The sequence below is a fragment of the Symphalangus syndactylus genome, chromosome 19, assembly GCF_028878055.3.
Source record: "Symphalangus syndactylus isolate Jambi chromosome 19, NHGRI_mSymSyn1-v2.1_pri, whole genome shotgun sequence".
NCBI lineage: Eukaryota > Metazoa > Chordata > Mammalia > Primates > Hylobatidae > Symphalangus > Symphalangus syndactylus.
The window spans coordinates 25,601,452-25,623,501 of NC_072434.2; the positions used below are offsets into that span (position 1 = coordinate 25,601,452).

General features: G+C 38.4%; 1 protein-coding gene and 1 long non-coding RNA gene across 6 annotated transcripts in view; one reads left to right on the top strand and one right to left on the bottom strand.

Moving 5' to 3' along the window:
• LOC134731968 (uncharacterized) overlaps nucleotides 1-22,050 on the top strand; it is a 40,374-nt gene that overhangs the window by 16,593 nt on the left and 1,731 nt on the right. Inside the window, exon 2 of the long non-coding RNA XR_010114726.1 lies at nucleotides 3,256-3,580. This is a non-coding gene — a long non-coding RNA (uncharacterized lncRNA). The remainder of the gene's footprint in view (nucleotides 1-3,255; nucleotides 3,581-22,050) is intronic.
• The window catches only part of CRB1 (crumbs cell polarity complex component 1), a 218,105-nt gene continuing 198,696 nt past the window's right edge, over nucleotides 2,642-22,050 (bottom strand). For 4 of the 5 annotated variants that reach the window (XM_055234170.2, XM_055234169.2, XM_055234173.2 and 1 more), the window contains one exon: nucleotides 2,642-3,448. In XM_055234170.2, coding sequence (XP_055090145.1) covers nucleotides 3,233-3,448 — 216 coding nt within the window. In that variant the 3' untranslated portion in view covers nucleotides 2,642-3,232. The remainder of the gene's footprint in view (nucleotides 3,449-22,050) is intronic. The other variant, XM_055234171.2, reaches the window with a different exon arrangement.

Genomic DNA, 22,050 nt, shown 5'->3' on the forward strand with positions numbered 1-22,050 from the left:
ATTTGCCATCCTGAGAGAAATCTGACATATAGGTGTCGTATTTCATTCATAATGTACTAGTTATTGTTCCTATACAAATGAATACTGTATAGTCCACCGGTTCCCAGAGCAGCAGTTCTAAAAGCAAAGAAATTAGAATCAAAGAAGTACCTCATATTGCCGTATTCCTTAGGTTGCCTCATTGATGTGAATAATTGTGTTTCATTTATCTATTACTATGTAACAAATCACTCTAAACCCTAATGACTTAAAACAATTTACTGTTTCTCATGATTTTGTGGCTTGAGCTGGTGGTTCCTTTGCTGTTCTCATGTGGGTCACTAAGTGATTGCATCCAGCAGGCATGGTGACTGAGGCCGGGTTCAGCAGGGATGCCTGGCATGGCTGGGACTCTCTTGACATGTTATTTTCATTCCAAGCTTCTTCACAGTATGGCAGTCTCAGGGTCGCCTTCCAAGAGAGGGAAAACAGAAGCTGCAAGCCTCTTGTGTATGGCAGAGCATCATTTCCATGGCATTCTGTCAGCCACAGCAAATCACAAGGCCAGCCCTGATTCAAAGGGAAGGCAAACAAACTCCTCTTGATGGGAGGGGTGGCAATGTCACCTTGCCAATGAGCATGAGAGGAATTGCTGTGGTGTTTTGTTGTGGTCTTTGAAACCAATCCTAACACAAATTTTGAAAATGCATTCGATTAAAAAGCTGCACCATCATTGATCATGCAGATACTACACTTTTCCACTAAGATGAGGTCTACATTGTTAAAGACAGTTCAGTACAAATACTTCATGGGGCTAATTTGGAAGCATTCTTGACATAAGATATTGAATATTTAGCTTCTTCAAAGATAAAGAGATTTGGCTTTCTAGGGCAGCCTGTAAATGTCCATGTGCTTGGAGTGTCCACATGGAAAGAATCACTCATTTATTCATGCCTGCATGCATTCATTTATCCATGTATTTAGACATACATTCCTATGCAAAGCTCTAAGCTAGATACTGGAATGTAATACTCAGATTAATTAAACCAATAGAACCATTTTATATCCTGTGATTTTTTTTAGTTTGGGTGTGTTTTTTTTAACCCAGCTACTTATTTTTTCAAGCATGAGCTCTTTCTTTTCTGTATGACCTTCTATTAAGAAGTTGCATTTAATGAAATGCAAAAATAAATATAGCTCATGGTATACTTCACAGGTAGACAGTGGAGACATGCTTCTTCTTGAACTTACACTTAAAGCAGTATTAGATATGGATAAAAAGCCTGAGATTGAGTAAGACATTAGATAGGCTACAGAGCCATGATAGTTTCATGACCACAGCATCCAATGACAGCCCACACAAATCTTGGGCACTTTGGGATTTCTCTGGCGACAGGTACAAATTTGAGCACCGTTCATTCCTTATTTGTTCATTGATCCAGAAAATATTTTTTGTGTTTTCACTATGGGTTAAGCAGTTCTAGGTGAGAGATACTGGAGTCAAAAAAAAAAATAGTTCTTATCCTCATATAACCTAAATTCTAGATAGAGAAAATTGAGAACAAAAACAACAAAAAAACGCAATCTCTCAGGTGGTGATAAACAGTATGGAAAAAATAGAGCAGAGTTTAAGGAAATGAGGAGAAACTATCAAGAGAGATGGAGAGGGGATGGACAGTGAGGTAAGAAGAAAATCAAGATGAAATGGTGTCCCATTGTGTGGAAAATATTTCAAGAGGAATGACAATTGTTTCAAATGCTTCGGAGAGGTCAGGTAAGCTGAGGACTGAGGACTGGACATTGTGTTTGGCCATATGGAGGTCATGGAGTGGTGATGAGAAAAGCCAAATTAGTTTAAGTTCAAGAGAGGATGAGAGAAAAGGAAAGGGAAACCAAAAATACAGAAAACTCCTTTGTAGATGTTTTTCTGAAAACGGATGTTGAGGAATGGAGTAGTTACTGGATGGAGATGAGGGCCACAGGAGAGAATTTTATATAGTAGGAAATATGACAGCATGTTTGGTGCTGATAGGGATGCCCCAGGACAATGGGAAAACTGATGATGTAGAAGAGAAGGGAACTTGCTGAAATGATGTCCTTGAGTAGTTGAGATGGATGGATTCTTCTAGACCAGATTTAAAAATTCATGTCATTAGACATGTTGAACGTATACCCAGAATATCTATGCATCTATTCTTAAATTTTATTTATATTTTACTACAGTAGTATGTTTCATAATTTCAAAGCCTATATAAAAATATAACCAGGTGCTTTGTGGAAAAAAATATAAGAATAGAAGCCCCAGCATTTTCTCCAAATACCCCCATAGTCTTAAGCACATACTCCTTAAAGTGCACACACCTAACTTTGGAGTTCTTACCTTTAGACAATGTCACTGTTTGGCACTGATTTACCTAAAAGCAGTTGGAAGAAAAGAACTCGATTTTTCGAACTTGAGAATCTGAGTTTTCCTCCTGTTTTGATTTCTATCTAGGAAGCGTTTTGACTTAACCAACCCTTTACAAAGAGTAATAATTTTAAAATATAACCAACTTGAGATGATTTAGTTAAAAGATCTAATTCATAAGCAGGTTCTTCAAATGTTCTTAGAGGTTACTTTTGTCACACGTAATGTCACAAAAATGCAAAAAGTACTCAGAAAGGAGAACAATCACATTTCAATTTTTATTTGTTGCTATTGGGTCACTTTTTTGAACCATAAGTCATTCCCATGGCTTTCTCTGAATCTATGAATGAAGGGCAAAAGTATACATCCCATCGCTGGTATACAACAATAACCTTTGACCACACGATAGGAGAAGTGAGAAATGTAGCCAATTTTTTCCTGTAGTTTCTGTGTAAACATATGGCAGTTTACACAGAAACTACAGAAAGTACAGAAACCTAAAATGAAAACTAAAATTTGTTCCCAAAGAGGCTGAAAAGAGGAAAGAGTTTCAGTGATAGCCACTGGAGCCACAGAAGACTTTATTCTCTGGAAGATGTTTTTGCTAATTATAAGGCTGAAATTACTGGCACAGACTTTTTTTGCGATTGGCTGATTTAACATAATAAAACAACGGTGTCGAGTGGAACCACTGTGAAAGTCTTTAAGGTGGTCAAAGGAATCATTCTTGTAGTTCCAGTGTAATCCTAGTTGCAGATTAACATCGTCAGGTATGTCAGAGACACCTGAAATACAGTCATCACATTCATAGTGTGTGGATCCCCATCTCGAAGGGACAGAATCCTTCTAAATCAGTCTCTCCATTGCAGGGGGCGGCATCAAGTTCCACATTTCCACTCGGGAGCCCTCCTTCTCCTGACGGCTGGGGCTGTAGGTTCCCTGAGTTGCCCTTTTGTTGGAGGTGACAACAGAAGCAACAATGGCCAGCAAGAGGATCAGTAACAAGGCGAGGGTCACTGAGCCAATAGCGGTGAAAATGTCCGAGATCAAGTCATCTGCCAACTGGAAAGATCGAAATCATTGGGATGAGAATTCTACAGCAAAGGCAAATAAATACTCAGGATAGTGGAACTACCCAGGAATGAAGACCAACCAGAGCAAGCTGGTACCACTCAGTACTGTAAAAGGACCAAGGTATTAAAAGAAAGTCAGATTTTCTTATTCTCAAATCATTTGCAAATGATCATATATCTAGCATCTAAAGTCTACAGTCAGAAAATATGGCATGAAATATCTACTATATTTGTTCAGTCTCTTAATCTCAGTGACTGAGATCATTCATGTAGCAACAAAGGCAAAAGGTGATCCCACACTTATATGTGTAAAATGATTCTAGATCCATAGCCATGTATTATTCATGATCTCTTTCCTCCCTTGCCAAAAATTCTAATTTGGGACTGAAGAAATGGTTGTTTTACAGTTTTGTTTTGTTTTGTTGTTTTGGGAAAGGAAAGAAATTAAATTAGTTGGGTCTTGTGGGAAAAATTCTTGAGACAGAGGAGGGACCGTGACACGCTGGTCTCGCAGGGGGTTTCCACCGGAAATCACTTTGATTCGGATTCGACATGGCAATGGAATGGTTGTAAAGGCACGTGTGCTTAATGCTGAATCCAATCATCTAGCAGCAGACAGTGGCAGGTAGAGCCCTGTCAAAGGGAGCTGGATCCTGGGCTTTCAAAATTGTTATTTTTACACAGTGGTTTGATTAATGTTAATTCCGACGTGTTCGCAAAATACTTATTAGCAAACCCAAACTCTTGTCAGTTTAACAATGGGTAACATGAAACTGTGAATGAGTTGCATAGAAATATTAAAGACAGAAAGAAGTTACTGTTTGAATTTTTAAACTGATTTTTTCAAAGACATATTTCTGTCAGAGTAAATCAGGAGTAAACTCTTTTACCTTCTCATTTAGCTTTCTCTAGGACTCATCCCGATGTTACCAAACCAATCAATCTATTACGAATGAAATCTGTTTAACATCCTAGAGAGTTTAAATATATTTTCTATCTTTAGTCTCTTTTTATTGTTCCGTGTCTTGGTTTAAATTATTATACAATTAATATAATATTCTAACATATCCATAGTATTGTCTGGGATCTACTCACAATCATCCTTGCTCAAATGTGGTTCATTAGTTTGTGCATTCATTCAGCAATACTTATTGACCATTTACTATGAGCATTTACTGAGCTAGGAAATGAAAATACAAAGACAAGTAAAAGTTTGGAATCTGGAGCTCAAATTCTGGAGATAGGAGAAGAGGAAGACACACACACAAATAATCATAATACATTACAGATAGGTGTTATGACCGTGTGATGAATTGTGTTGAGGAGTAGGTGGAGCAAGATTGGAATGAGACATGATTGTCTTTTGAAGGATTAGTGGGTGCTCAAGTACTTCAAGGAGGAAATTCCACTTTAATGAGACAATCTCGGTGGCTCATGCCTGTAATCCCAGCACTTTGGGTAGCTGAGGTGGGCAGATCACCTGAGGTCAGGATCTCGAGACCAGCCTGGCCAACATGGTGAAACCCTGTCTCTACTAAAAATACAAAAATTAGCAGGGCATGGTGGTGGGCTCCTGTAATCCCAACTACTTGGGAGGCTGAGGCAGAAGAATCGCTTGAACCCGAGAGGAGGAGTTTGATGTAAGCTGAGATCTCACGCTACTGCACTCCACCCTGGGTGATAGAGCAAAACTCTGTCTCAAAACAAAAACAAAAACAAAACATAAAATGCAAGAAGACATAAAAGTCCTTAGAATTTAGGGAAACAGTAAGAAACCCAGTGTGACTGAAGACATTGGCCATGAATGTGTATGTTTGAATTGGGAAAGGGTGAAAAGAGTTGGTGAGAGAAAATACTATAAAGTAGAAGGGTCTTGTTAAGAAATGTGAATGCCACACTAAACTCAGACTTTGTCCTGTAGTCAGTGAGGAGCCACTGAAGATATTTAAGCAAAAGCAAGACGTTATAAACTCTGGTAACAGGGTGGAGGATGGGAGATAGTGTAGGTGGGGAAGAAATTGGAGGTAGAGAAGTTAGTTTATCTTATTAGTCACGATAAGAGATTATTTAGGTCTAAATTTAGCAAAGGAGTGAGAATTGAAGGGAAAGAATGGTTGAGAGAGATTTCTGAGGTAAATTCAGCATCACCCCACGTCAGATTGTGTGGGGTAGTGGGGAAGAGAGGAAGGATGAAGATGGCTGGTGATACCACATTAGATGAGCAGGTGGATTGGGATGTCAGTCATTGAAATTGGGTTCACATGAGGAAAAACTGGGTTCACATGAGGTTTGTGGAGGAAGAATATGAGGTCAGGTTGGGAAAAGCTGGTCTTAGGTGCCTTGGAGACATTCAAGAATATAGTATTATTAGATCATTAGAAATACGTTTACTACTCCATCTCCCCTTCACATTACTGTGAAAAATTCTGGGTTATGACAACTTTTCATCCTCCAATGATTGGAGCTTTTGAAGTAAAGCATATAGAATTTCATGGAGTTCAGTAGTTTTTTAGAAAAAATAGTTTACGTCAACTAGAGGGCAAGCTCTCCATCCATACTGTGTGGCCATGCTTTTGTAAATAATTATATGTTTTATCAATAAAGATAACTCTGGCCTGGGAAAGAGGAACAGAACCGTAGAGTTGGGCTTGAAAGTTCAAAAGGCTGGGACACAGAAGGACAGATGAAATCTGACCAGAAAAACACCTTAGTACTATCCAATGATCTTTAGAAAATGCACACTCTTGTTCTTAGATGTTGATTTCATCTTAATCTGTCTGGTAAGTCATGTCATCTGTTGGAGTAAATGGCGGTTCTCCTGGATGAGAGAATTGGGAGTGTCCACACCCATGCACACAAGAGAAAAATCATTTGGTTTGTCTCCATTTTCTAAACTTTTCCAGGCCCTTCTCTTCTCATTCAGCCTGAGATTGATTACATTGGGTAAACTGAGGCTGCCTAGATCCTCTCATCTGTTATGCTGCAACAGGAGAGGAAGAGGGACTCTTGGGGGTGGGTCCCAAGACCTTGTTAGTATCCCAATTCAGGTTGAACCAGAGGGCTGACCTGTTTCACATATTTTGGGACTCCTGAGGAACCAAGTCCTTCATCTACAGTTGCTTTGCTGTTCTTAAAAATGTGATAAAAATAAAAGAGCAAATTCAAGGCCTGGGATCCAGCCCCATGCCAGTCCTGGCTGTGTAATGAAGTGGTTAAGAGGTCAGTCTTCAGAGGCAGAGACCTGGGTTTGATTCGTGGCTCTGCCAATTACTTGTGCAAACACAGCAAGTTATTTCACCTCTTAGGAACGCATTTTCATCACTTATAAAATGGAATATTAATATCTACTTCAAAGGATGGTACCAAACAAAACATAAAGAACATAAAATACAAAAAGCACAGCCTATAGGAAGTTCTCAAATACATAAACATATTAGCAGTCATTAGTATACCATTTATCATTATCCCTAATTCTATTTGCTTTTAAAAGATAAACTAGAATTCCCTCAGGACGTTGCAGTATGACCAAGGGAGCAAACCTACAAACCTAATATTGCAATTCCCAGCCTCACATAAAGTTTTTGATGAAAGAGTTCCCCTAACTGTATCAAATAGGGCATGTCATTAAGCTTTAGAGTGAACTGAATGAGTAGCGTTTTGAAATCGCCTCTTCAGGGCCCTTTGCTTTTAAATTCCCATGGTTGAAAGGCTTTTTTTTGCTCCACTATTCTTCAACTGTGCTTAAAATATACGGCACTAGGATGGATCTTTTGATAATTGAAACTGCTGGGACACATGAAGTGATGATGGAGGCCTCCAGGTGCAGGACGAGATTTAAGGCCAGCCCTATTTGGATTGGTTGTGCTCTAACACTGCGCTTTTGAATAACCTTTTCCTGAAAAGACATACCCCAAATTAATTATAAATATCATGTAAAATTATTTTTTTCCTGAAAAATGACATGCTGCTGTCTGTAGTCAGTTATCATATTAACATCTTTTAAAAATGTATATTGTATATGTGATTAATTTAAACTGTGATTACTTTGAACTCCGTATCTGCAGAATAAAATAAATAGATGTTTCATTTGTTCTCCTCAAAGAGAATTTATTCTGAAACATTAACTGGGTTCTGGCCTATATAGGACCCAAGCAAGGTTATACCATGGTATTCTATGGTGATACTGTCAAAACCTATTTTGAAACTTCCATCCTGATTATTGTATGCTGGCATGTGCTAGCACCATACGTTAATGTGTGTTTTCCTCTTAATCCCAGAAAAGAAATTTCAGACTGTTTCTTCTGAAGGGGAACTGGAAACAGCATGCACTTGCTAAGCAGACAGAAAGGGATTTGAATCCAGTTTTGACACTTGTTTAGTATACTTAGCCTATATATACTGTTTTCCCACTTCTCTCAGAAAAGTCATAAGAATGAAAGAGCAAATTCAAAGCCTGGGATGCAGCCCTACCTCTGCCACTCCTGGCTGTGTAATGAAGTGGTTAAGAGCTCTGCTCATATACCGTTTTCCCACAGTATATGTAGGATAAGTATAATAAATGGGGACAACAATTCCCACGTCTTAGAATTGTTCTGAGAATTACAGCATTCAGTGGATAAAGAGATTCTCGTAGGACATACGCACAGGACGAGAACTTTGATCCATGTCATTGCTCTTGTTTATTACCCCGAGTGACCTTCCCCTGATTGATTTTCGTGACCCTGTTTGGATTTCAGAACTCCTACCATCCACTCAGGGCCGAACTAGTGAACAACGAGGTGCTTTGGGTTATCATTCTCACGGTACTGATGTGGCGCTGGTAGAAGGGTGTGCAATCTGGGCCTATCAGAATCAACTGTTACTAATTGCTTGAGAGTTCATCTAATTTGGAAAACACAAAATGAGCTGGAAATAAGAGAAATGAGACAAATTCTGTTGTCAGCATCAGGACCTATCTTTCATGATATTTAGGGCCGATGACAGCATTCGAAATAATGTGAAAACAATAAACATATCAGAAGGAGCCCTGAAAAAATATGAAACGTTGCAGGATTTTTTGGAAAATGTAACCTCACATTTCCAAGTGAATAGAGGTGCAAACATGAAAGCTTTGACTTAAAGTGAGGGAAATCAAGAACTAATGCTGCAACCATCAGCCCCCTGAGATCGTTTCTCTTATGCCTGCGTTTTATAAAACCAACAGAAGTATGTTTGTGGTTAAAAATGGAGGCAATATTGGGGGTTAAAAACTGGCTCCTGGAAAACACCACAGTGGAATGAATTACTTCAAGTCTTTCCTGGAATTCAGTTGTATATATATCAGTTACACAGAAATATGTGGAGACAGTTTAAGATGGAAAGTTAAAATGTTTGAACGTGCCAATCGATTACAGGTTACATTCCAGCTTCAATATGCGCGTTTCTGAAACTAGTTGTCTCTGTGTGTGTATTTAGTGTTACATCAAATAACCAAGTAAGACCATTATGTGCAATTAAGAGAATTAGTGATTCATGGAAAAATTACTTTAAACACATTGTGTCTTTAACATGCCAGTTGGAATATTTATCTTCCATCTACATATATAAAGTAAAATAAAGACATCTCTTGAATGCTCATCCTCTAAATTTTTAAAAAAGGAATACAACTTCAGAGAGCAGTTCTTGTGAATTGCTATTCTGACAAGTAGATCATCAGTTTGGTGGATGGTAAAAACCTCCCACACAGACCTCAGTCCTTGAACTATATCTTATCAGTGAATTGTTAGAAACGGCTGTTTCCATAGTAATATTGAATATGTGCCAAAACTCTGTTTTTAAAATTAATATTGCTATAGCAGCCAATTTTCAACCATAAATATACTGTCCACTTTACAGTCATAAGGGGAAAATAAGGTATTAAAAAGCCAAAAGAGAGGACTTGGGAAGTGTCCTGGGATAAGGAGGAGGCTATCCAGCCAGATGCTCCTTTCACCAAATAAAAGGCTTAGGAATGTGAAGAAAGGACGGCGATCAGAGAGCCACCAGGCACCTTTCCCTCTGAGCAGCAGGCTGACAGCAGGGAACAGGGGAGGGAGGGATTTGCACTGCATGCTGAGTATCATTTTCTCCTTGGCACTGCCCCATCTCTTCATCTGGCTGCTCTGCTTCTCCCAGAAAACAGATAAGCTCCCACTGGGTTTGCTGAGAACAGAACAATGGTGAGCTACGGCCCCCTCCAAGGGCTGTAAGACTGCAGTTAGCAGGGTTTGAAGTCCCTTGCTGGAAAAAGAAGGAATCCAATATAAAGGCTTTCTCATTAATTCTCACCATGTGATTACAATTTCTTATAACTATGCTGATTGGGGGTCATCACAGTAGCTGGGGGAGGAAAAACTGAGCTGAGATGGGACCATCCAGGGAACCACAGCCTGGAAGATGCTTCCTGGGAACCTTCTGATATGATTTCCATACCAGAAGGAATGGTATAGCTATAATAGGAAGGAAGAGGCTAGAGCAGCTACTGTGGAAATTTCCTGTGGACACACTGGAGATAAATGAGAAAAAAAAAACTGATCTAACTTAAGGATATATATTTGGAATTCTGGTTCCAGGTTAAACAATCAACCTCTTAAGCATGACATATTTCCTCTTGTAGACCTTTAGGAAAAGGGCCCAGTGACACTAAGATTTGACATGTGCGGTGACATTGGTGATAAATAGAGAAGTTTATTTCTGCATTCAACAAATTGTGTAATCACAATGCTAGCTAGAAGCAGACTGGTGAGCCAAACAGTCCCTGGCAGGAGCCAGTATAGGCATTGGATCTGTAAAAGTAAGTATCAAGCAAAACCCCTGATAATTCACAACCTCTCTCCTACTTAGGATACCAGATTTTAGGCAGAAGCATAGATGCAGCTAGAAGTTTGAGGACATTGCTTTCATATTTTTCTCTCTATAAGCAGGTGGTATAAGTGATAGCATTGTTTTCTTTGGAGCACATGGCCTTGTGAATAAAAATTATCGCCTCGTCTCATACAAGAACCAAATCCCAGCAGCTCAAACTCAGTTATATTTCATTATGCTTCGTAAATTTATTGTTGAAAGATAATGGCTAGCCATTTCTTCTGACCCGTGTCAGTGGTTCGCCAGATGTTTTTAACACAGAAAATGCTTTAATTCTCCTAATAACTCAGCTAGGTAGGTGTTACTATTTGCTGTCACCTTCTTGGGGAGACTTTCCCTGACCATCCTCTTTGATTGCAATCAGCTTTCATTCTCTCAAGTATGCAGTACCATGTGAAGTCTATAGAGTTTATGTGTGTCTCCTGCTGTAATGGAAGCTCCATTCAGGTGCAGATATTTGCCTTCCTTGTTCCCAGTTGTTTCCCTGGCACCTGGAACAGTGTCTGTTCCACAAAGACATTGCAGACTGCCACTTGGCAGAAGAGAGTTGAAAGTTAGAGCTTGTCTAGCAGCATGCGATGAGCTATTGACTTTATCAACACAGAGTTTCTTCCTCTTGGGATTTTTACCTAATAAAAACCTCAGCATGTGTCCAGCTGAGGAACGGAAGCAGCAAGGGGAGGTGCCATCTCTGAGGTGCTGCTGGCAGGAATTGGAGTGGCAGATAAGGGATAATATGACCAAGGAGCCAACCAGACATGAACATTATTCCTTTTTGTGAAATCAACAAACAATGTGTTTGTTTTTACCTTTTCCTGCACCTCTTATATAGAATGGAAACGTTATCAAATGACACAATCAGGAGCCGCTAGTGAGAATTTAAAACAAAAATAAAGGTAAAAAATAAGCAGCAGCCAGCTATCATTTGCTACATGCGAATTATTCTTTTTGTTTCCGTTAGGTGAACTACTGGACATTGGCTTGGCCTATTTTGGTCTCAGAAAAGCTGTGTGGACATTCATGCTTCTCTCCCTCTTTATTCTTTTCTTCTCTTTATTTCATTTTAGAAAACAGTGGTTGCTAACTAAAGATTCAGAGCGTGTAACTCATTCAGTGCTATGAGCTGCAAACACTTGTAGTTTTCAAAGCACATCCTTTTCATCTCTTCATTACTCTGTGCCCAGACCCATTTGTAACCAATTCCCCTACCATTCTGTTCAAATTTCTCTCTTCTGCATTCCCACAGTCACAATCCTGGCCCAGCTGTCTTCTCCCTAGGTAATTCATCTATTCTCTACACATTTTTATTTCCTCCAGAATCTACATCCTCCATCCAGCCCCACAGAAAAAAATGACCGTACTTACCTGACTAGAAAGCCCTGGGAACGAACTACATCAAACCTATCCATATCAAATATAAATTGCTAATTTCAATTTTATTGCTTTATTTATTTCGAGACAGGGTCTCACTCTGTCGCCCAGGCTGGAGTGCAGAGGCGCGATCTTGGCTCACTGCAGCCTTGACCTCCTGGGCTCAAGCAATCCGCCCACCTTGGCTTCCCAGAGTGCTGGGATTAGAGACATGCGCCACTCCACCCAGCGATTTTTAAGTTGAGGCTCTTTATTAATGAGTCCCATTTCCTCATGAGGGTCAGTTGCAGCCTAGTTAGTGCTGGGGGTTCCAGCAGAGCAACTCTCTTTACCTGCCACTTTTCAAACAGGAATCACCTGCTCCTGCCAAACCACTTCTCCATCCTGAAACATGACGTTAACCACTTCTCCATCCTGAAACATGCCGTTTATTCAATCATGCCTCTCCTTTTTTTAAAAAGATAATTCAAACTTTCTCTGTACTTTGCAAAGCCTCTCCAGGGAAGCCCATGTGACGCCACTCACCTGTAACTCTTACACAGCAATGTCCAGGGCCAGCACATTTTTGAGAAGAGCTGTAGCTAGGCCGGCCTGGCATAGCACATGCGCATGAATGTGTAGCTGTTGTTTAATGTGAGTTAAGCCAAATCCATCCCTCCCTTCAGGACTGTAAGGCATGACTATTTGTTACTCTGGAACTTCCCAATAATATAAAATGCAGTGCTTTGCACAAGTGGTTGACCAATTATTATTGACTCACACACTTGTAATGCTGATTGCCCTGTTTAACACATTATTAAGTTCTTCTCAGTCATAAGAAGAGTTCTATAGAGCCAAGAAAGTTTGTTGGTGGTGAAATTCATTCACTCATTTATTCATGCTTTCATTCACTTACTCAACAAATTATTACCAAATGCCTTCAAAGTTTCAGACAGCATATTAGATCCTGGAGATATGGAAGTAAAAGGCATAACCATTATCTTTAAAATAATTCACTATTTAGTGATAGTGCCTGGGGGTGAGGCAGCTATATAAACAATTACAGTTCCATATGGGTGGTGTTAGTTTAGAGGTGAATATGAAGGAAAAACAAGGAGAAAGGAAGGTGCCTCATGGGATCTCTAAGTTTCTCAAAGGAAGTCGGTGGGGGAATGAGGTAAAGAAGTATGCTTTAGGCTGAAGGAATCACCATGATCCAATTGCTTTAAGGAGAACAAAAAGCATGCTTGTGGTTCTGGGACATTTCCCGCATGCCTGGGAAACTTTACAGAAGGGTAACTCCTTATGCAGAGACACAAATGGAGAAGAAATAGAATAGGAAGTGGCAGAGAGCTCATGTGCCAGGAAGGTGTTTACCAAAACTGAGCATGTAACCCATCTAGATACCATGTCAAGAAACCTGATTTCCTGTCTCTCAGGAGGGCCAGAATGGAGGGAGCGATTTGTGTGTACTCGCTGCTGGTCCTTTCCTAGGCTGATGACTTATACCACTTATTTTAAACATAGTAGCTTCGTTATTTGAGTTCCTTTTTAATGTATCTGCTGGGTCCTCTACTAACTTGCATTTTGTAGTGCAGAAAAAGATTGGAGTTTCTTCATATCCCATTTCTGCCATACTAAATAATTTTAGAAGACAAGGGATAAATATGCCAATTTATTTTATACAGAATTCCAAAAGCAAGAGAATATTCAGTGGCAAAAGAATTAAAAGGGCAGGGGACAGTTTGAGGTAAAAAAGATACTAAAAAGACACGCCAACTGATGACTAAATACAATTGATTGTATCCTAGATTTTAAAAATCTATAAGGGACATTATTGGGACAATTAGAAAGTCTGAATATGGATAGTATATAAGATGTTAAACTTCTTGAATGCGATACTAGCATTGTAGTTATAGAGGGAAGCCCTCTTTCTTAAGAGATACTAAAATACTTAGTGGTAAAGTGTCATGACATCTGCAATCTACTTTCTAATCACTGAGCAAAAAAAAAATACATGTGTATGGACAGAGATAAAGTAAAGGTATCAAAATGTTAAAAAGTTGGTAATCTGGGTTAAAGAGTTACATGCATTACATGAAAAAAAGTTGTAACTTTTTTTCAATTCTCTTTAGGTTTGCATTTTTTTCCAAGCAAAATGTTGGAAAAGTAATAATTTAACAAACAATTTTTATAAGGAAAATAGTTCCTCCAACCCCCATATTTGCAGATCTTGCTTCTTCCATTACCCCTTCCTTGGCTGTTCCAGGCCTTGCTTATTTTTCTCTGCTCTACACTTTTATTGCACAATAAATCTTGCTCTCATTGATGGTCTTATCTCCTCTACCAGACACTAAGATATGGATCACATCACATGTTAGTTTCCTCACATATTTGGCCCTGACCCTGCCTGCCTGTGCATTGCACGGTGTTGGACACACATTGGGTGTTCACGGACTTTCTTATGATCGACTGGTGTCACTGCTCTTAACCTATAAGCCGTATCTTGGCTCTCTTTTCATTCAGATTTCTTTCTTCTTTCCAGCTTTCTTCAGCTAGTTAAAAGCTGCTATTAATTCATTCTTACATTATGCAGAAAAAATAATGCAGGATCCCTGACATCTCTACAGCTTATCACATATCCCTTCAGCAGAGGTAATCTAGTCTGTGTCATCATATTTATTGCCCCCAAATCAAAACCAGTTGCCAAAGTAATGAAGGTCTATTGGTTTGTGTTGACTTAATCCATGTCAGAGGAGCTTTAGGAGCATATAAGGATAATTTGACCAGCAAAAGGAAAGCCATAAAAATGATCAAAAAGCCAATAGATATGCTGAGAACACCAAGCTTATTTTACTGAGGATTTATGGCCAATTTATCAGAAAATTATTTGGTCCAAGCCTACATTCGAATAAGTCTCTCAATAATTCAGCAAAGATTCCAACCTCTGAAAAAAAATAGCCTCCTATAATGAGATACCCTAGTAACCCCTAACTTGCAGCACATGTACTTTAATTTTCAACAGTTGTGAGACTGCAGTAAATCTAGCTTTTGAATCACTAGTCCCATTTATGCCTCAGACCTGCATTAAATTACCAGAGCCTGAACTGCCTCAGAGCAGAGCCAATGCATCGTCCCTTCAACCTGCATAAGTGTTGATTAATCAAATAGGGCTTAAATGTCGGACATACCCCAGATGGTAGCAGTGCCAACTCCTGCTGTGTCTCAGCAGAAGTGGATGCCAAATCACCAGGCTCTGCCACACTGTCAGCTTTGCCCCAGGCCCAACTTTGGAGGTTGTGTTTTATTGACCAGACTCAAATTGGCTTCCCCTCGTGTAGGTGATAAAGTGTGGTGTCAAGTCACCCATGTAAAATATATTATTTTAACTTTGACAGCTTGTCATTGATGTCCTCGTTTATATAATCTATTGTGCCATTTACTCTATTCTTATTTTAAAAAGCAAACATAGAAATAAAAACCTTTCTTTTAGTGTTTCATTGATGAATGTCTATACCTTGCACCTTCTCTTAAATAAACTCAAAAGTAGCCATTTCTATTGTCACTGTCAGTTTACATCAAATTATCAGACTTTCAGTTTCGAACTCTGCCTAGTGTAAGATGAAAGACACATATCATGCTTTAATGGGAAGCCTTTCACCGCACAGCCTTCTCTCTTCAAAATAGTTTGAGACTTGGTATGTCTAAACAGAGATGGATCCTGTGAAGCTGAGAGGCTGGTCAGATCCCAAGTGAACATTTCTAAAATCTATGAACTCAAAGCAACTTAAAACACCAAGCAACCTGACAACCAGCAAAGATAGAAACCTTCATATTATGAGGATTTATTGAAATAGTATTTAGTTTTAGAACTAAAGGTTTCTTTCAGAAGTCAGGCTTTCATAAGCCATTTGGTAAAAGTCTATAGGTTTTAAAGTTAGTAGGATTAAAAAAAAACAAAACCCAAAACCTTATGTATGACTTTACTAACAGTTCACATAAATACCCAAAAGCACAACAGAAGCGAAGGCTAGGTTTTCATTTGTATTAAGGAATCTAAAGCATTTATTCTTGGAGGGGACAAAAATAAAGTCTAACAGCATTTTCCTATTAGTTTAAAAATACTGCTGAACTAAAATTTCTCCATCCCTATGTATAAATTTAGCACAGAATTTAATAACCTACTATAAAATTAGATCATACAATAAAGCTAAAGTGGTTATTTTATGCTTTGGGATCTCTACGTCTGTGTTATATACAGTATATAGAGTAATTATGATATTCACAATGACCACATCTTTTTCTGAAATAATAGTTTGAGACCCTTGCCCAAGGAAAGGTGGGAAGTAGAAGTGACAAGAACTCTGTTCCTTTGCTACAAAAGGCTCAAAAGACAAATTGCATGACAAGTTCTCTTCTCCTTTAGCCAACTGGTTAATTTTTGGAGACTGTTTTAATAAAATGAAGATTGGGTTCTCTGTTTTCTAAGCAGCTTGGAGGTCTATTTAAGAAAAAAACTGAGATAACCTGGCTAATGTGCTTGATTGTATTTTATTTCTATAATTTGCTATTCATACTCTCAAAATACAGTTTTTTTTTCTGGATAATTCCTATCTCATACTTGGTATCACACTGACATGAATTATTTACATTATTTCTGAATTTTGAAGTAATTGCTTAGAGAAAATATTCTTCTTAGTGACTTAAATAATCTGAAACAGGGAAATTTTATTTTTTTTAACTCCCAAGGAGACATAGAATTGAATGTTCAAACTATAAACTAAGCCTCTTCAATTTTGTGGTGCAGCACAACTCTCTCTACTTTTCCCATACCCCAAATAACACTCCCACTGCCCCTTTAAAAAAAATATTTCCCTTGGGTCTATAACTTTTCTATTCAATCACCATTTAGATTGCTTGTCCTCAGGGATATGGCTGAGTTAGGAGCCTCAGGAAGAAAACCATGATTAGGTTTTCTAGGCCCGAAAAATCCTCCCCAATCCTGTTTCCAAGGATTGATGCCAATTCTCCAAACGTGCTCAGTGCTCATGTTCTTTTCAGGGTCATTCTGCTTGTACAGCACAGATTAAACACACAGTCTCAGTATTTTCAGTGTTGTGAGGAGACGCATTTACATTCCACTGACAGCGTTGGGTGTAAAAGGAAGCCATCTGCTGTGATTTAGCAACACGAGGAGGAGCTACAACTTTGACAAGAGAGAAAGAGTTGCAACATACCTCAACTCAGTCCAGGTCCTCTTTGTGGGGTGGACCTGAGCAGAAATCACTTCAATATTAAAAGACATTTTTATTAAGTAGTTCTTAGATGTTGGTCTTTTATTAAATGTTTCATTGTTCTCTTTCACTAAAATTCGTTTGCAGCTATTTGTTAGGGTTCTTTTATTAGTTTCAGGAACCCAGAGTAAATAGATTAATTCTATGACAAAGATGACAACTAGGTCTTTGATTCTTTGAGCATTCTATCCAGGTAGTTAATCTTTCCTGTATCTGGTTCATTTTCTACACTGGGATTACCTGTAAAATACATTAGAACTAAAAGGTGGAACATAGGGATATGGAAAAAGTAACTACAAGCTGAGGATATAATATTTTCTGGCATTTTACATGTCATCTCTTAATTTTCACCACAATCTAATGATATAGAGATTATTGCATGTATTTAGAAGATGATTTAAGCAATTTGTCCAAAGTCACACAGCTAGTAAGCAGCTTAGAATCCAAATTATCAGGGCTTGTTTAATTACGCACAGCTGCATCCTTAGACAGAGCACTATAGAAATGTAACCCCAAATCTACCCCATAATTTCAACTGTATTACCCTTAGTTGGCATATTTGCAGACTGAAAGAAGAGTAAAAATGGTTATTTTATATTTCAGGTCTCTTCCTATGCACAGTGCTTATGTAACCAATCATGCTTCTCTGATTACTGATGTTTGTTTAGTTTTTTTTTTTTGGACTTTGCATGTGAGAATAACTTCAATAAAGTAGGCTGATGGGTGGAAGGGTTTTGTTTTGAGTTCTAGGAAGGTGCCTAGCACACAGCAGGTGTCAGGAGGTAAACTGTCTTTACAAACAGTGTCTGCATAGACCTAGAAAAATTCAGCAGGAGAACAAAGAGAAAACTCCATAATGCACAACTTTCAGTCCTATGCTTTTAACATCCCAGTATGTCTATCAAGAAGTAAAACAACTAAACAATGAAGAAAATCTCCCAGGGTTGTGGCTCGTATAAAACAGCCATGTGCTCCCCTCCGGTTTTAACACAATATCATCAGGCGATGATTAAGAAGGTAGCTGTTTCAGTGCTTCACAGTGTCAGGAAACAAGGTATCAAGCCAACAACTTCCTTGTTAGGTGTAGCACTTAGATTGCAGCCATGTTTTGCTTCCAACTGTAAATATTAATGGTGAAGAAAAAAAAAAAGATCTGCATCGGCTGTAGGCTGCCTGAGCTCAGCATATTACATGACACTCTGGCGTTATTTGCTGAGATGTAGATAACTGTACTTCTTGTTAACAAGTTTCCATGTATTTTCACTCCATCAGCAGGTTCTTGAATCAATGCTTAGATTATGTTTGACTACATCAGCACAATTTGACTTTGATGGAAAGTTTGAAATTTATGTGTAATTAAAAATTATACATCAATTTCCTAATTTTCCAGAAAAGGCAGCTAATCCTTTTGGATGCCATAGCATTTATACCTTGTCCCTCAAAACACACTGGCTCCTGTGCCTCTAACTCACTAAAGGAGTGTGTAATGTTTTTAGGACCAAGGGAGTATTTCAGGGCAAATTGAGGGAGTCCTTTCACATGTCACCCATTGCCAAGAGGACTTAATGTTTCCAGAAGCATAGGGGAACTTCAGAGTTGTTTTTATACTCCTTTTGAGACACTAAGTTTCAAAACCATTTTAAAGGAGCTTATATTTCCTTATAGATTAATGTAAAAAAAGCCTGAAATTAAATCATTTATTAAAACATACACACATATTCCACTATATGTAAGGTATATCAGTATTATTTATAGTGCCTGAATTCAATAAATGCCAATTGATGAGGATGGTAATACAGTCGTCCATAAAATTCTCCTAAGTTGTTTCATTGCAATGGCACATTTATGCCTATAAAAAGTCTAAGGCAAAAAGCTTATTCTACACTAACATGTACAAAATCAAGAACGACAACATTACATGGGTATAAAATGTGGAAAAGTCAAACTGTTTAATTTATAAGAACATACTTTTGCATTTGTGTAGCATAAATTCTAATGGGCATGTCCTCCGCGATGAGTTCCTGCAATTCATGGCATGCTACGCTTTTGTCTTAATGTACAATTCCAAGACTCATACATTTCTATATTGAGAAAACTATTCAAACAACATGCCATCTTTTCCTCCTTTTCCTGTCAACTTCAGAGTTCATGATGTTTTGCAGGTGCTGAAATTTTTTTGAACTGAGCTGACAAATTAGATGGCATTGTAAAACAAATGCAGCATTCCTGGACATAAATGATGAGTAAGGTCTGATATATTCAGTAAGGTGCAACTTGGATTGTTTGCCAGGTAGAGGGGAAAGCTCTACAGATTCACGTGTCGAGCACAATCTGGACCTCACTTTTAACCAAGAGAATGTAATAAGAGCTTGTGAATTGCAATGTCTGATCAATGGAATGAGTAAATCAGTGGACAAGTCTTTAAAAGGAAATTGACCAACGATGATGGTTCTTGTTATATGTCTCTCTAGCTTGCAGTGCCATGAGAGCTAATACACAGGATGCAGCCTACTCTTCTGTGACAGAATATTTAATTTGAAGAGGCAGCCACTCAAATGCTTTCCCTTTATGCACATGTGCATCACCTTCATGGCTCTCGTAACCCACCCCAGGCTCTTTCCATCCCAGAGTGCCTCTTTACGAAGGTGTGCATTTTCTCCGTCAGAGTAGTCCTCTGTCCTCCCCAGCCATGGTGGGAATCCTGTGAAATACTCCTTTTCTGTTTCAAGGCAGAAGACTAATTATGCACAATTACACACGGAAGCTGATCCTCTTCAGCTCACCTCACAAGGTGAATGTGAAGCTCAATGTCATTGCTTAGCATTCTGTAAATAAATTTTTAAGTTGAGGGGCTTATATTGGTTTCTATAATTTGAGAGCATTTACGTTGGTAATTAAGTGGCAACGCAGTTATACCAGCCAAACACACACAACCTTTAACTTCAAGAAGCTGCAAATAAGGATAATTTACATATTGCCAGCTGTGATTATCTTTAGTGTTCACAGGACTTCATGGTAAAAATAAATAGATTCTGGATCCCATTAGGGCCATAGAGCAAATTTTACAATTTCTTTCCCATTTACATTCCTCATTTGCCCCTAGAACTGTTCTTTAAGAAATTCCAGAGTTCCCTGGACATAGTTGGTCCCATGATAAACTTGTGTTTTTGTAAACTATGTGTAATGGCATCTCTTTTAAAACACTTATTTTACAATTAAGAAATGTTAAGACTTCTAGAATTTTCTGGTAGGACAGTCGGCTTAAAAACAGTCTCCAAATGTTGTACTTTACAAACTAGGAAACAGAAACCCAAAATTATACACTGGAGAAAAAAATGAGGATTTGAGGTTAGATGAACTGTGTGACCCCAAGTAAGTCACTTCACTTCTTTGGGCCTTCGTTTCAGCATCTGTAAAGTGGAAATAACAGTACTACTGATGGTTAGAACTAAATGAGGCATTGCATGTTGAGTGCATGAGGCATTGCATGTTGAGTGCAGAATAATATCAGAGAAGGCACAACCCTTGGCTGAAAGAGGCACCGTGAGAATCCTGGTCATCTGATGCAAGCTTTCTTGTGCACTAGACTGTTAACTCCCCTCAGGTAGTTAAAGGTCTGATTTTATAATTTTCTGGCTTCCTTAGCTCTGAAAATAGATTGCACTAATCACAGAAATGTTCAAATCAACAACTGATCAGTATAAGGCACCTTTTATATTGATCTGCACAACTTAGAAATTTTCTGAAGTGAGTAAATATAGTTCCTTAATTTTATGTACATTAAGATGGTGAGTAATAACATCAGTCTATTGCCCCAGAGACTCTTTTTTAGTGATGCTGATCCAGGGAATTTGCTCAATTTTTAGTGAAGGAAGACTTAATCTGATTACATCTGAACCTCCCCAGACCAAAACATGTCTTTGGTCCTTTGAGAGAAATAGGAGAGCATCACAGGTCTAAATATCCTCAATTAAAATCCTCAATTAAGAACTTTAGAAAGATTCAAGTGAAGTGAAAAAAAAAGGCGGCGGGGGGGGGGCTTAAAGCAAGACTTACTAACAAAACTATGCCTAGAGAAAACTTCTAATTAGCAGAAATCAAAAATTGGACTGAAGATTTTGTGTTTTTAATAAGCTAGTTTCAAAAACCAAACTCCCAAAAAAATCTGCTCAGGAAAAACTTTCTGTCTGCATAACATTATATATTTTAAAAATTTTTGGAAGAATAAACAGTTTGTATTGCTTTGAGTTCCAAAATAAAATAATTCGTCTAAGAATAGAATTCAGGAGTTTTTATTGATAAATCCATCATGAAGGAAAGATGCTACCATTTTGGTGTAAGATCCTGCCATGGTCTGAATGTTTATGTCCTCCCAGATTTCATTCACTGAAACCTAATCATCAATGTCACCATATTAGAAGATGGGGCCAATTAGGTCATGAGGGTAGAGCCTTCATGAATGGGATTAGTGACCTTATAAAAGAGGTCCTGGAGAACTGCCTTGTTCCTTTGTCATGTGAGGACACAGAGAGAAGACACCATTTATGAACCAGGAAATGGGTGGGTCCTCACCAGACACTAAATCTGCTGGTCAGTTGGTCTTGAAGTTCCCAGCCTCCAGTACTAACACATTTCTGCTGTTTAAAAGTTACTCAGTCAATGGTATTTTGTTACAGCAGTCCAAACAGAGTAAGGTAGGTCCTTTCTAGTCAGAAAGTGAATTGTAGCCATATATAATCAAAACCTGTAGGAAACATTTGAGAAGAAAACATGGCATATACCTAAATCACAGAATTATAGAATGACTCTTTCTTCTCTGGCTGGATTTTTACCAAAGTTTGGTCGATGGACTCCATCATCTAATCTTTCTCTTAATTTATCCACTTTTATATGCTACTATTTCCTGACATTCTTTATCTATTAAAATCAGGCCTATCTAGTCTCTGTTCTTCATCTCACCTAAACTTTTTTTTCCCACTATCACATCTTTACTTGTGACATTTTTCTCTCTTGAATGTGCTCCCATTTTCTGTTCTATAAATAATCTTTCTCATATGTCATGGCC